This window comes from Rhynchophorus ferrugineus, unplaced genomic scaffold (genome assembly GCF_030347505.1).
Source record: "Rhynchophorus ferrugineus isolate W39M unplaced genomic scaffold, kcgeb_rfMv2 rfM4, whole genome shotgun sequence".
NCBI lineage: Eukaryota > Metazoa > Arthropoda > Insecta > Coleoptera > Curculionidae > Rhynchophorus > Rhynchophorus ferrugineus.
This window is the reverse complement of record NW_027472583.1, coordinates 42,735,994-42,750,108: the sequence shown is the minus strand read 5'-3', so window position 1 is coordinate 42,750,108 and position 14,115 is coordinate 42,735,994. Positions and strand designations below refer to the sequence as shown.

Here is a 14,115-nt window from a genome sequence, read left to right as displayed (position 1 = left end):
GCTCTTTAAAACTATTGAATAATTGAATTAGAACCACAACAAAACAAGCTGCTTACTGTTTACTGCGGCGTATTGCTTACTCTATAAATTAAAAGCACCTTTAAAGAAATTAATTATCCTAAGGAAACTAAGGAAAAGGTAACTGAAAAACGATAAGTACGAAAAAATGGCAAGGATATAAGACACCCAAAAATAAAAATATCTTAAACAATATAACACAAAATCTGAAAAGAGAAACTTTGAAAGCTAAACACAAATTCTTAAATAACTATCTGTGAGATCTATAGAGAGATAATAGGGAAACAGACCAGTCGCTCTGGAAATTCGTTTTAAACGATTATTGCACGGTCCATATATAACCTATATATACACGGTCCTGTAACAGTGTCCAAGTCTTGTAGCCATATAGAAAATATCCGGAAAAAAACGAAGAAACAACAGGTGAAGAATAATGTAAATAACTACAGTATAATTGGATTTACATTGTAAAAAGTGTTGGTAAGTATTGGCTAATTGGAAGAAAAAGTCATTTATCTGTACATAATAAGTTACATAGTTCATAATTTATCATAAAAATAAATTGTAGTCTAGTCGAAAAGAAACATTTAACAGGTCAATTGAAAATTTCCCGGCTTACCATAGTGAAACACAATTTTTTTGCAAAGTTAGTTTTTTGTATTCAACAAAATTCTCTTCAAGTTCGTTGATCATCTCTTCATTCGACAAAAATTTCTTCCCAGCGAGCATTCTTTTGAGATCTGAGAACAGGAAATAATTGCTGGGGGCTGGAGAATCCTGTACATGAGGAAGCAATTCGAAGCTAAATTAATGGATTTTTGACAGGGTGCATTGTCTTGTTGTAGCAGAACTTTCTTTTTCTTCAAATGCGTCCGTTTTTCCGCGATTTCGTCCATCAAACTATCCAATAACGCTATGTAATAGTCGCTGTTGATGGTCCTTCCTTTTTCAATGGATTTTTTAAATGTTTTCGTCAGTAACAACTTCTTTTGGGCGTCCACTGCATTCACCGTCTTCGGTGCTCATTTCACCACGTCTAAAGTTACTATACCAATGCTTGATGGTTGATTTTCCTGGGGCAGTATCCGGAAACTCGTATTTTTTCCGTTGAAAAAGCAATATTTTATCAACACGCGAAATTCCTTTTTATCCATTTTTTTCGCAATAACAAAAATTGCTTCACTCAAAATGCTATAATTCACAAACTAATGATCCGACAGCTTTCAAATTTATACACGCATCTTTTGAGGGTTAGGGCTAACTAAAAAACATATGGATTTAGTTTTAGTAGCACCATCTATGTGTCAGGCCGGAGACTTTTCAATCAAATTGTTATTTGTTTATGGATCCCAATATTTTAAAAGTTTTTCGAAAAGTTTACAAAATTATTGATGAATGATGATTGATGATAAAATTATTCTTTTTGATTCCAATGACTTCGTTTTATAAAAATATTTTTTGGCGAAAGACATTTTTGAAATGTGAAAAAAATCAGATTTTTGAGGGGGTGTATAAGCCTCGCGTATATATATTAGATGGTTAAATAGTTCGTGGCCTGAATCACTGATTTTAGAGGATGATTTTTCAGTTGTATGAATGTGTTTTGAAAATCGGCGATTTTTTAGTATTTTTTTATATTTAAAAACCCACGCTAACACTTTCTTGGACAATTTCTAAACATGAGCATGGTTAGGAGCCTAGAAGTTTTTTTATTATTTACTTTTATGTATTCTGCTGAATTTTTTATTTTATTAGGTAGTCAGACATTTTTAGAGACATTAGTCCAATAGATATACTAATCAAAATATTTTCAATCTTTTGGTAACATGATGATACCGATATGCATCGATCTATTTTCAGTACGGTGACATCAGGTATTTTCAATATCTTATGCCAGCCAAGCTATGCCGCATCTATTACTTGCTATAATTGGTCTTTTTCCAAAAACGTCATTCTTTTAGTTGTTCGGAAATTTTAGCGAGGTTTTGGTCCAATAAGTCTTGTTAAGGATAAAAATTAATTCTTAAGCGCCTTTTTTAGACCATAAAATGAACTGGATGACGCTTGCGGTATTTTATAGAGAAATACATTAGTTTCCCCCGCATCCATCCATTATGTATCCATAACCCTCCCCATGGAGACGCTCCAATACCGAAAAGATAATACTCTAATATTAAACTTAAAGTGTAAAGGGTATATAATAGCATTGTAATACTTAAGTGTATAACAGTTGTAATATACTTTAAAAGCCCTAACAGGCTGATAGATCAACAATATAGTTCAACATTCACAAATATAGTTAAGAATTTTTAGTTCTTCAGATCATTATTTGTCACTGTCATCAAAATTACCTCTTTTATACTGTTTAGTCTGTAAAAGTTATTCATCCCTCGAGTTTTCAACTGTTCAAAATATGTTAACTCTAAAAAATGCCACGGATTGAGATGATAAACGTGAATACGGAAGGAACTCAAAAAAATTAAGGGGGTTTTTAATCTTGGAGCAACTGACTATAACTGTATAAATAAGATTATGTAAATTTGAGTATTCCCAACAGTATCAATAGTATAACAAATTAAATTTTCTTGAAATTTTTAGCCGATGAGTAAGATGCAAAAATATTTTACATAGATGTTAAACAAACAAACTTTAACATTTAACTGAAGCTGCTACTATATTTGGTTGATCTTAATTTGCTCAAATTTGTACGCCTATTAAAAAAAATGATATTTAAACTTAGACAAATCGCTTGCCACGCCTGTACAAGCGATCGAAATTAACATACAAAAAGAACTGGGAACGTCCCTAATAGTGAGCGCCACCAAAATCGACTGTTGAAAAACGAATTAACACCGAGGAAATTGAGATTGATGGACCGTATGCCTACAGGGCTACTTCCTGACATTTAAATTATCTATTTATGTGCCTCTATCGATCGTTATCTGATGCCGACGGTTCGGTTTTCAGTTTTGCGTCGGATATTTCTTCTTTCCCGGGTTCGAATTCACAACCGACGGTCTTTAGTTTACAATTAAGTGTGGTATTTATGTAAGGACATATAAAGGTCGTTGAAGAAGTTATTGAAAGTTTGATGTTAACTGAACAGCATTCGTAGTTTTTTTTTCTCTTTTATTCTCGGACAAGAGACAGATTCTACGTCTTGTAATGTTAATATCATATAAATTCCTTTCCGTAATGGAAATCGGATAAAAAATAGGGCAAGACTTTCCATTATTTCGGTTCCAGTATATATTTTGATTGGTCTTGGGATACGTGGTATAAGCACTGTTGTGCTAAAAAATTAGTTTGTTGTATCTTTGGAGGCATTTCGGCCATTTTAATTTCAATTCGTCCCCAGTTATTGTTTATTTGGTTTAATTTGTTGATTTTAAATTAACTTGTAACTGGTGTTGAGGGTTTATGTTTACGTTTGGAATTATTGTAATAGATTCTTTGTTCATTGTTAATAAAATCCGAGACAAAATCTTTTTTTTTTCAAATTATAAGCAATCTAATATAATTAGATCTTTTCTGTTTCTTATTTAGGTGTTTGCCTGCTGATGCCATTTCTGAATAATCCTTGAACTTTTCGCTGTATTTAGTGATTGGTTGCTGAATTTCGTCGGCAGTCTGATTTACTTCTTTTCTTGCAAATTAAAATGTTATTATTAAAGACATTAAAGCAGTACGGTTAAATACTCATTCTCTGTATTCGACAGAATATCTGAAATATTTAATAAGATTTTTGTTTTTGGGAGAAATCTTTGATAGTCTTTTGAATATATATTTCTAATTTATAGTATTAAGATTATTTAGATGTAAAAAGACGTTACCACACTATTCTTTCCATTATTTAAATCTTATCTTGAAAAAGGATGATACGAAGTAAAATATAATTTGGACATATCTCAAATGCAGGAAATTAAGTCAGGAATACAAGGCAGTATACGGGGTCCAGTTCTCTATCTAATATTTACAGCACATATACTCACTCATGCTTATACCAATACAGCGACTTATGCAGATAATATCGCATGACTCCGCATCCGAAAGGTTCTAACTACACCTTTAATTTTGACTCTGATCGAAGCATAGATTAACAGTGTCGTATTAAAGCCAATAGGTCGGTTCAAGTAACCTTCACACTCAGAAATAAACCTGCCCACCTTGGAAACTTTATAATACAGGGATTCCACATTCAGATCATACCAAATACTTGGTTAAGCATCTTGACACATATGGATCAAAAGAAAACAGTTGGACTGCAAGCTCCGGAGCACGTACTGGCTCATCTGACGCAAGTTACAGTTGTCAGGCACCAGTAAAATAGCCTATAAAGCTATGCTAGAGCTTTTATTTACGTATGGTATATAGCTATGTGGTACAACCAGCTACAGTTACATCGAAATACTAGAAAGGTTTCAAAGCAAAATGCTAAGAACTATGTTCAATACTCCACCGTAAATAAAAATTAAATATATATACTTCGATTTGGAGCTGCTAACAGTGAAGGAAGAAATTGAGTCATACATGAAGAACTATCGAGTGAGACTAGACCAACACAATAACCAATTAGCTGCTGAACTGCAGGGAGTAGACAGTCTAGAATAATCTCGTGTCAAGAGAAATACTATGCCAGATCTAGCATCAAGATTTCCGGCCAGAATATGAGGATGAATAAATGTGATGAATGGGTGCACAACTCAGCTAAAGATACATCAACTAATGAAAATCTGATAACATATTTTATTATTGCTTCAAGGAAACAGATTGCTAAGTAGCGGAATATGTAAAAAAATCATGCTGCTTTAATTGTAGTTCGATCTGCCAAAATCGAAAATAGGCAGTAAATGCCCCTTGACGTGAAAAAATGATCAGAAAACGTGCAAACATCTAGCAGCAATTAAATCTGGTCCGGTAAAAAGCATCAATACAAATATATCAACAGTCTGCTTGGTTAAATACCAAAACAAGTAATTTATTGTCTTATTATTAATAAATCTATAGATTATTATAAATCTAATAGAAATATTGAAATTGGAGGCTAGAGAGTGATTCTATATTTGTTGTTGAAATATGTATAGTAACGAAAGAGTTAAAAAAGATTTTAATCCAAATTCAAAAATGAGGTAATTTCTATATTATGAATATAACGTTATTATTAGACAAAAGAAAAGCCACAACCATCAACACTAAAATGTACCCTATATTTTGGTCACTTTAGAAGACCATTTTGATTATGAGTTGTTAGAATTTGATGAGAAACCTAATAATCAATAAGTAACAAATAACTGCATTAAATTAAGCACTCATACAAGTTAATTTTTTATGCTTTTTGTTACGGAATTGGTTAAATATACGAGGGTAGACTGAATGGTAACGCACAAAGACTACATCATTACATAATATTTTGTAAGTGCTTTACTAAGAGCTTAAGTGTCTTACATTTATCTAATGTAATGATCTGCAATAATGACTCTTGAGATTTCGTAGTATATTAATCGATGCCGTGTCGTAACATACGGGCAATACATATGACATGTTTTGAGCTATTTAATTTCTGTTGATATAGTATTAGAATACGTGTCTATATTTATACCACGTAAAATATAGGGGGAAAAGTAACTCCCATATGCCATTTGGTTCACATTTAAAGATTTCATCGGCTTTGTACCGAACTTACATTACTTTACAATCTATTCTGGTAGGTTGGATGCATCTTCTTGGGACATTTGTTTTTTATAACAATCTATTATCTATTATTTATTTAGTATTTTAGTATTTCTATTTTCTGATCATCGACTGTTATTATATAGAAGACATAAGCAGCAAAGTATTTTGGTTTAATTTTTAACTAATTTTAATTCATGATAGTAAAGTTTATTTTTAGCAATAGTTGCATAATAATAATGCTTTAATAACAAAACAACAACATCAAATGCAATAATTAGGATATATATGATACTATCTGTCGATACAAATAACGTCATAATATGTTAATATGCTATCAAATGCAATAAACACAATTTAATTAATTTTATTAATTGGATTATTTTTCGCTGGATTTAACTGAAATAAATTCCAAAAGACATTGGTATATCCATTTTCGTTGATTTATTTCGATCTTATACAAAGTAAGACGGAAAGTTCAAGAATTTAATTGATGTCGCCTACTCGGTCCTACAACTATAATAATGTATTCAAACGAAAAGCAGCTTATCTTGAGAGAATGGTTTTAACAACAGGTTTTCTTATAACCCATTAATTAGGGAAAAGAAACGTGAACCCAATTTCGGCTTTGTTTACGTCTTTTCGTGTAATTGCGCGGAAATATAATTTTCTGTATTATTATTAGCACCGGATATATTTTACAGCAACTTTCATATAGGTCACGAAATATTTATTCTGTGAAATATGATATTTTCTTTTACAGACTTGGTGAGAAACACAAGAAGTTTGTACAGGATGGATATGTTTTATATGTAGGTTCAATTAGTCGATGTAAATGATGCTATGTTGATGGTAGTGTCGCTAATTAAATGGTTATAGTGTTAAAAATGTTGTACGAGCGCACCTACCTCATTAAACGATATGTCCAAGTATTGGGTGATGTTGGGTAAACGAAATCGCATAACGGGTACCGCCCTGTAGTGGTACTTGAGCACTGAGTGTCGTATTTGGTCCTTTTTTCGTCAAGGAATCAAAGGCGGAGAACCATAGCTGGTTTCGGTTTTTTTACATTGAATTTCGTGTAAGTTCACGGTTGCTGATACAACTTGTCGCCGCTGGTATTATCCGGGCGTGGTACCAAGTATAAATAATCACGCAAATTTTGGCTGACCAGTCATTTGCGTTCAAACGGCAATACAAGAAACAACATGTTTGTAAAACTGGTAAGTTCTTGTACATTTGGTGGAGATGTAACAGTGATATTAAAGTGCGTCATGTCCTACTCCATTTCTTTGCAAGTGCATCATAATTGGTGGATTTGGTACTTTGCTTTATTGGATTATACATGTTTAGATATATTAATTAAAATGGAATTATTTCAGTTACTCGTAATTTGTTTCAGTTATTTTTTTTGTTAGTTCTTGGGCCTATTGGTTCTTAAAATTAATCTTCAAATAATAGTACAAACATTAAAGATCTTTTCTTTTTTTTAATTAATTTTCAATTTTAAACTTATTCTTTTAAGAGTCTCCAAGTCATATTTGCTGGTATCAAATGAATCAATGGTCAAGTAACAATTTTTTTGATATTGACTACATTTTTTTCTAACTTTTATCTTTATTTACATTCATGATGATTTTGCATTCGACCATTTTATATCAAATTCAGTTTATTATTATTTGCTATATTGTAAAGTTACATTATATATGATGATTCGGCAGAATTAATTATAAATTGTTTTATTAATTATTTGGATTTATTGATCCAATATTGTGTGATTTATTTATTTACTTAAAAAGGCGAACTAAGTATGTGTTACATTATCAAAAGTTGTAAAATTTTCTGGTTTTTGGGTAAATATGGAATTATCATGTAAATATATCATAGTTTTGTATTGTCTTTTGATCCTTCCACTAAACCAATTATAATATTTATTTATTTTATTTTTAATAATGTATTATTTACATTAATTAATATGCTTACCTTTTCAACTTTCGAATGCAAATATCTGATTATTTTAAGATTCGTTGATGTTCTATTATTGATCTCTTCTAATATGCTGTGGAACTCCACTTCCTGTTCCAACTTTTTTGCTACAAATTTCTTCAACAAGTATCGAGTATCAAAAATACTTATTTTAGAGATTCCCATCTAATAACGATATTTGAATTTAAATTTTATTTAAAGTTCTCTTCTAGTTCTATGAACCTATTTTTTCAATTACACATCAATAAAGACGATATTTGACCAACCTTAAGTAAAAAGATCCAGAATATAGCTTTCTAATACCTTATCATTATTACATTATCATTAATCCATAGGAGATTCATATTCTGGAATCGATTTGAGTATCCACTGCGATGGTAGTGGCAAGTTTATTAATGTCAGTTTTTGGTAATAAGTTATTTTTTTATTAAGATTCTAAATCTTCTTCAATCCATTAAAAATAATCCGTTAAAAAATAATTTTTGCTATAGAAGTTCACTAGGATGTTTTCTATTACAAATTTGATATACATATCCAAAATCGTTTTGGAATGTAATTTATGCTTAACTTCTCTATCCATTAATGGTAAAATATTTCTAGATTTGCTTCAAATATAGCTTCAAACTTACTAATACTTATGCACTCTAAAATGTTTATCAATATTTAATTTAGATTTTTAGGAATATTTTCGTATTTGATTTGTATTTTGGTATATTTTATTCAGCGTTCTGATGTTTTTCATATGACTTAAATAAAAGAAAGTATTTTTAAAGTATACGTTATTTTAGGCTGTATTTTCATGTGCCTTGGCTTTGGCCTTTGCCCAATATCACCAACCCTACAATGGACCTTTAGCTGGAGGACAACCTGCCTCTCTTTACCCAGCTGGCGTGAGCCCACAATCTTGCCCTAACTACCCAGACTGCTCCAACCCCTTGGTTGCTGTACAAAACTCTGCTCCACAATATGCTCCATCTGCTCCTCAATACCCACAACCAGCTCAATACTCACAAGTAAGTTCAGAGTTCTAACTGATATTTATTGACGTTGATTATTAATTGATCTTTTTGTAGTACCAAGCTCCAGCTCCAGTAACTCCAGCTCCAGTATCTCAGTACAACCCTGTATACCCTCAACAGTATGCTCCTGCTTCCCGCAGCCAATACTCTCCCGATGTCCAACAAAGATTGGACCGTGGTGAATACATCGGTGATGGTGACTATCACGGTGAAGGTCTCGCCGAAGCCCTCGCTCCTGGTTACGCCGGTCAAGCTCCTCGTCAATACGCCCCAGCTCCAGCCCCATACCAACCAGCCCCAGCTCCATACCAACCAGCTCAGGCTTACTCTCAACCAGCTTACCCACAAGCTGCCCCAGCTGGACCACAACCAGCTCAAATCCCTGCCGGAGTCAACGCTAATGCCTGCCCCAACTATCCATTCTGTCATTAAGACAGGGATATTGTAACCAGGAATACGTAGGAAGACTGCCCAGCTGACAACATGTTGTTATCCAAAGCGATTCTAGTGAAGATACCTTTCTGTATAATATCAATGTAAATGTCTCTTGTAAAGAAGTTTTGTTTTAGTTGTATAAAAGTAAGTTGTAATTTTATACAAGAAAAATGAAAAATACAAATATTTAAGTTTACTTTTTTAAGTGTTTTTTTTTTAATTTTAATTATCCTTTAATTGACAGTATTATTCAATCTGATTCAACAAAGATAGGCGAAGAAGATAGCGATAGCGGAGGAAAGGATAAAGGGTGGATCTTAATAGGACAGATACGAAAAAGTGGATCCGGTACCGGATTAGCCTATAAGCAAATTAAGCATTTGTTTAGGGCATCACCATTTTGTGGGGTACCAGAAAGAGTACCAAAAGTTAGTTAAGTAAGAGTAGCAGCTGTTCCAATATGAGAGAAAATGTGAAATAGTGGAATTCGTGGATGAGCTTCAAAGGGAGAGTATAGAGAGAGAGGAGAATGTAAGTTGACATTGGATTGGCCAGTTCAATGGAGTAAAAATGTCGCGAGTTAAGCTATAAGGTTTCCAAAGGTGAGCTGAAGATGTTGGAAAATGATGTTGGACTGATTATGTAAAATACCTCTATTTCGTGGATTCCTGTAAGGTTTTTTGAAGTCGTTAAACCCTCAGTAGAGGTAAGCCTTTTCTTTTTTTTTGGTATGTCGAGTATGCACAAGTTTTATGTTAAAATTGCGTATAATTTACCGTATAAGTTAAAATATATATATATATATATATATATATATATAAATATATATATATATATATATATATATTTATTTATACCCTCCTTTGGCTTTCTTCATTTAGTGCGTCCTGTATTCTCTTGGTGGTTTAGAATATCGGAAATAACCAAAAACTACATGGCGTCCATTGAGCCATATCACCTTCGAACGTCGCACTGCATCGACCTACGACCCACATATTGCCCTATCGAAAAAGCCGTTCGCATGGGCTGCTTAGTTGTATTGAGATTTTGGTTGTTGAGGAAAAGCAAGTTACAACATAGATATATAAAGGAATTTGTTAAAACGATTACTTGTCAGCTAAAGCTTGAATTTTTTTTCGTATAGCTTGGTGATTAAATTAGTTTAATATTATTCAATAACAAATTATATAATAAAAATATTATAGTTTCAAATGTATTTTTAAATATGGCAAGTGGTAAATGCAGCATACATAATATTTAATTTATAATATTATACACGTAGCTCTATGGATTGAAGGACCCTGAAAAAACGGGAAAGAACATTTCTTTACATATATACATTATGTACAACGTATATGCGTGATAGTTTGTGCTAGAAAGATTATAAAACTTTTAGGTTTTTAGTCTGAAAAGAAGAGTGGAATATTGTATAAGAGATTTAAATCAGTACTTTTAATTGTCGAGTGTGTGCTGTTGAAGTATGTCAACATGTATAGATATCCGACAAATGTTTACAGATGGTAGAAGATTGAAAACAAGAAAAACTATAGGTCTATAGAAGCTTAGTGGAATGGCATGGACGTCGATTTGGAAGATTGAGCGATAAATGTAAATCTACCGACGACAACGCTCAAAAAGCAATCTTCGCAGTCACTCAATGATGAGCATCTTTAATGAGGGACGGAGTTCCTCACATAGCTCTACAATTACGCCAGCAATTGACGTTACATAAATTTTATTTTTTGATGATGTGCCAACTATGGACGAATTGCAAACGGCAATAAAATCATCAAACTGCGGTAAGGCTGCTTGAGTCGACCAAGTCACGGTGGTAATAATAAAGGCCAGAAACGTTGTTTCAACGGCTTCACACACCGTTTACACACATTTCGCGATCGGTAAGAGCAGCTAATTTGGCAGCTAATGGAGGAACGTATTATATGTAGAAAACGTGCGATTGTCGTTCTTTTGATTTTCGTTCTGCTTTTAACTATAATTGGGCATATTTGGATCGACAATTAACGAAGTAAAGTATCGACATCTGACGGATTCCTTGCTTTCTGGTTAGTTTAAGTTAGCGCAAGTGCCGGATCAAGTATATGGGACAGTAATACAGGAGAAAAAAGTGATGAAAAAGATATTACAATCAAGACCAAAATCCGCCTCTTTCGAACATTGATTTGGCCTTAGGTATGGCTTCGAGAGTTGAACATTGTTACAGTCTGGTATCTGAAAACTTGAGGTTTTTCAGATGTAATATTCAAGACAAATTCTACATGTTAATTTCCGAGTTCGTATTAGAAATCGTATTACAATAGTTTTAACATGACTGCCGAATGAAAAATGGACGAATTTTTCACATAGCCTTTTATATGGAAAATACAGCGAACAGCTTCGAAAAGATATGGATCAAGATCTATTTGAAAAGAAGAAGATCAGCATTGTCTAAGACTATTAGAGCTGCGGCCGATTGCCAATAATAGCGAGGTTTAGTGAAGAATGTTTGAAGGCTTGGCTAAGTAGATACCCCGGATTGAAAATGATGATGATGATGCTACTTTCACGAATCTTTGTTAGGATAAATTTTAATGCAAAAGGGATAGTATTGTGCATGAACAAGAAACAATAACACAAAAATCTTCTGCTTTATGATGTGATTGAGAATTCAGCATATACCAAGGAGCATTCAACAGATTCAAAAGTTTTATTTGGATCAATTCTGTGTGTTGAAGCATATTGTGTGAATGAAACAATCTAACCAGGAGTTTGTGCAGAGCCATCCTTAAAGAGATTAGAAGTTATTTATTTTACTCAATACGAAAAATATAAAATTATAGACTCGACCTTCGTTGAAATAAGATCATGAATGAAGGTGAATTTGAGCATTGGATTTGGTTATGTTGCTTTTAAGAACATCAATCGTTTGCATATTGCTAAAAATTTACGACATAAAAAAACCTCACAAGAAAAAGTCTAGGCAAATTCATGTCACCTCCGCGAGACAGTTCTTAGGCAAGAGTGCAAAATCCGACAAGGAAAATGATCCCAGACACGCCAGTAACCAGGTCGGGTAAGACCTTTTGTGGTAATGTCTTCTGGGATGATTTCTAAGTTAGTCACTCGTCAGTCGGTAGGCTTAATGCCGAGGACCGTGGTTCCGAACCCACGTTAAAACCGTAGGTCGAGTCCATAAAAACTCTGGTTGGTAAAACGGACACAAAATATATATAGTTATTTATCCAAAAATTAAACCTAATGATACAGAATCTACAATGGATACATCTCCTGTTTATCAACCCGATGTAGATCTAAATCTAATTTCTCCATTGGAAGTTGCTGCAAAACATTTAAATATAATAAATGGGCATACCCATAGCCATGTTCTCAGTGTACTGCCACACCGCCAGACAGAGGGCCGCCGATAAAAAGATTATAGATTTCTTTCTTTTGATTTGAATTATAAACATATAATAAAGAAACTTAGAAGCGCATCTCCTATGTTAAAATTGGTACTAACTTAAGTTCGGAATCCCCGTGTGAGGGCGCTTACGCATGCGCCGTATGACAGTTAGTTATGGCGGGAAATTTAAAAATGTTTAGCGGGAATTTTAAAAATTTTCGCGGGAAATTTAAAAATGTATAGTAAAAAATTTTAGCGGGAAATTAAAAAAAATTCTTTTAATTTTACCTGGAAAATAAAAAATAAATATATATATAAATATATTTTATTGATATATTACAATTACATTAAGTTTCCTTGACCATAAAGACATTGATATAATCAAAGAGATATCTCCACTATCCAAAACACTTAATCCACTGATATTATCTTCTCTCTAATATTTAAAATAAAACTAAAACAAGCATTAAAATGAGTTAATAACTATTAATGGTTCTATTGTATTATTTTTTAGAATCAACTAAATTACCTAAATTGAGGTACATTTTATTAAATATGACAAGTTCGGTCTATACAATCAAGTTTCTGAACTAACGACCAAAATTGGAGCTTACTACTCCAGCAGCAAAAAGGAACCTTATTCAGTATCTGCATTAATGTTCTTCTAGAAGTCAAGCAGAATATCTTCGATAACAGTTTATATCTTCTGTCACTGCATTTAAATAAGGATAAAGCAATTAGTTTTTTATCCAACCTGAAAAGAAACTGATGGGACAGGCTAAGTTATCTGTAAATTAACATATAAATTTCAAGTTAGAACCTCCATTCTTTAATAATAAACATAAGTTTCTTATTATATACTTACTTCTGGGTCTTGTTGGGGCAGAAGAATCTCCTATATATCAGCCTCAAAAAACTTATGTGATTTAATATTGTCATTGGGGGCATATGTTCCTTGTCTTGTAGTAAAAGTAAAGAAAAAGCTTAAATATTTCAATGCAATAAATCATTATTATTTAACAAAATACTTACTATTTAAATTACTAGTAGGAATTACATCTCGTTTCAGCCATGGCTTTCCACATTTTGGTCTATAGTTTTTAAAAATCTTTAAAATGATTACAAAACTTTCCTGGACCTACATAGGAGATCATAAGAGATACCCTTAAGGTTTTCTTTTTATTACACTAATAAATTAAAATACACAGAATAATCTAAAGTAATTGTCAAATATATATAAAAATACATACCGTAAAACTTGACGTAAATAAACAATACAAATTATATCACCTAAAAATGGCCGTTAACTGCTTAGGTTAGAACTATTATTACCGAGGCCGAACGAGAGAGAAACACACAGACAGCTGTTGCATTTTTCATTTACGTTTGGCCGCGTAACGGGGATTCCGAAAAGCTTAAACGTGGGACCCGATTTTTCCATATAACTTTTCCTTCCAAATTTCGTTATTATATGATTATAAATGTCATAAAATATAACGTGAGCGTTTGTCAAGTGAAGGTTCTAACAGAATGCATCGTTTTCCCAAGAGATTTTCTTTAAACCAGAAATGGCTTGATAAGGTAAAC

General features: G+C 32.6%; 1 protein-coding gene and 1 long non-coding RNA gene across 4 annotated transcripts in view; one reads left to right on the top strand and one right to left on the bottom strand.

The window, feature by feature from the left end:
- The window catches only part of LOC143195825 (uncharacterized), a 32,746-nt gene extending 23,422 nt beyond the window's left edge, over positions 1–9,324 (top strand). Inside the window, exons 1-3 of one of the 2 annotated variants that reach the window (XM_076403293.1) lie at positions 6,790–6,911; positions 8,463–8,687; positions 8,748–9,324. In XM_076403293.1, the coding sequence (XP_076259408.1) occupies positions 6,897–6,911; positions 8,463–8,687; positions 8,748–9,125 (618 nt within the window). In that variant the 5' untranslated portion in view covers positions 6,790–6,896 and the 3' untranslated portion in view covers positions 9,126–9,324. Of the gene's footprint in view, positions 1–6,789; positions 6,912–8,462; positions 8,688–8,747 lie in introns of those variants that run through there. The other variant, XM_076403292.1, reaches the window with a different exon arrangement.
- A 3,742-nt stretch (positions 9,325–13,066) lies between these two features.
- LOC143196066 (uncharacterized) lies at positions 13,067–13,906 on the bottom strand. 2 transcript variants are annotated; one of them, XR_013005656.1, is made up of 4 exons: positions 13,779–13,906; positions 13,561–13,715; positions 13,394–13,511; positions 13,067–13,315 (listed from the first exon to the last, which is right to left on the bottom strand). It is a non-coding gene; the product is annotated as an uncharacterized LOC143196066 (long non-coding RNA). The 2 variants fall into 2 exon arrangements; XR_013005657.1 differs by having other exon boundaries at positions 13,394–13,487.
- Positions 13,907–14,115: the final 209 nt, after the last annotated feature.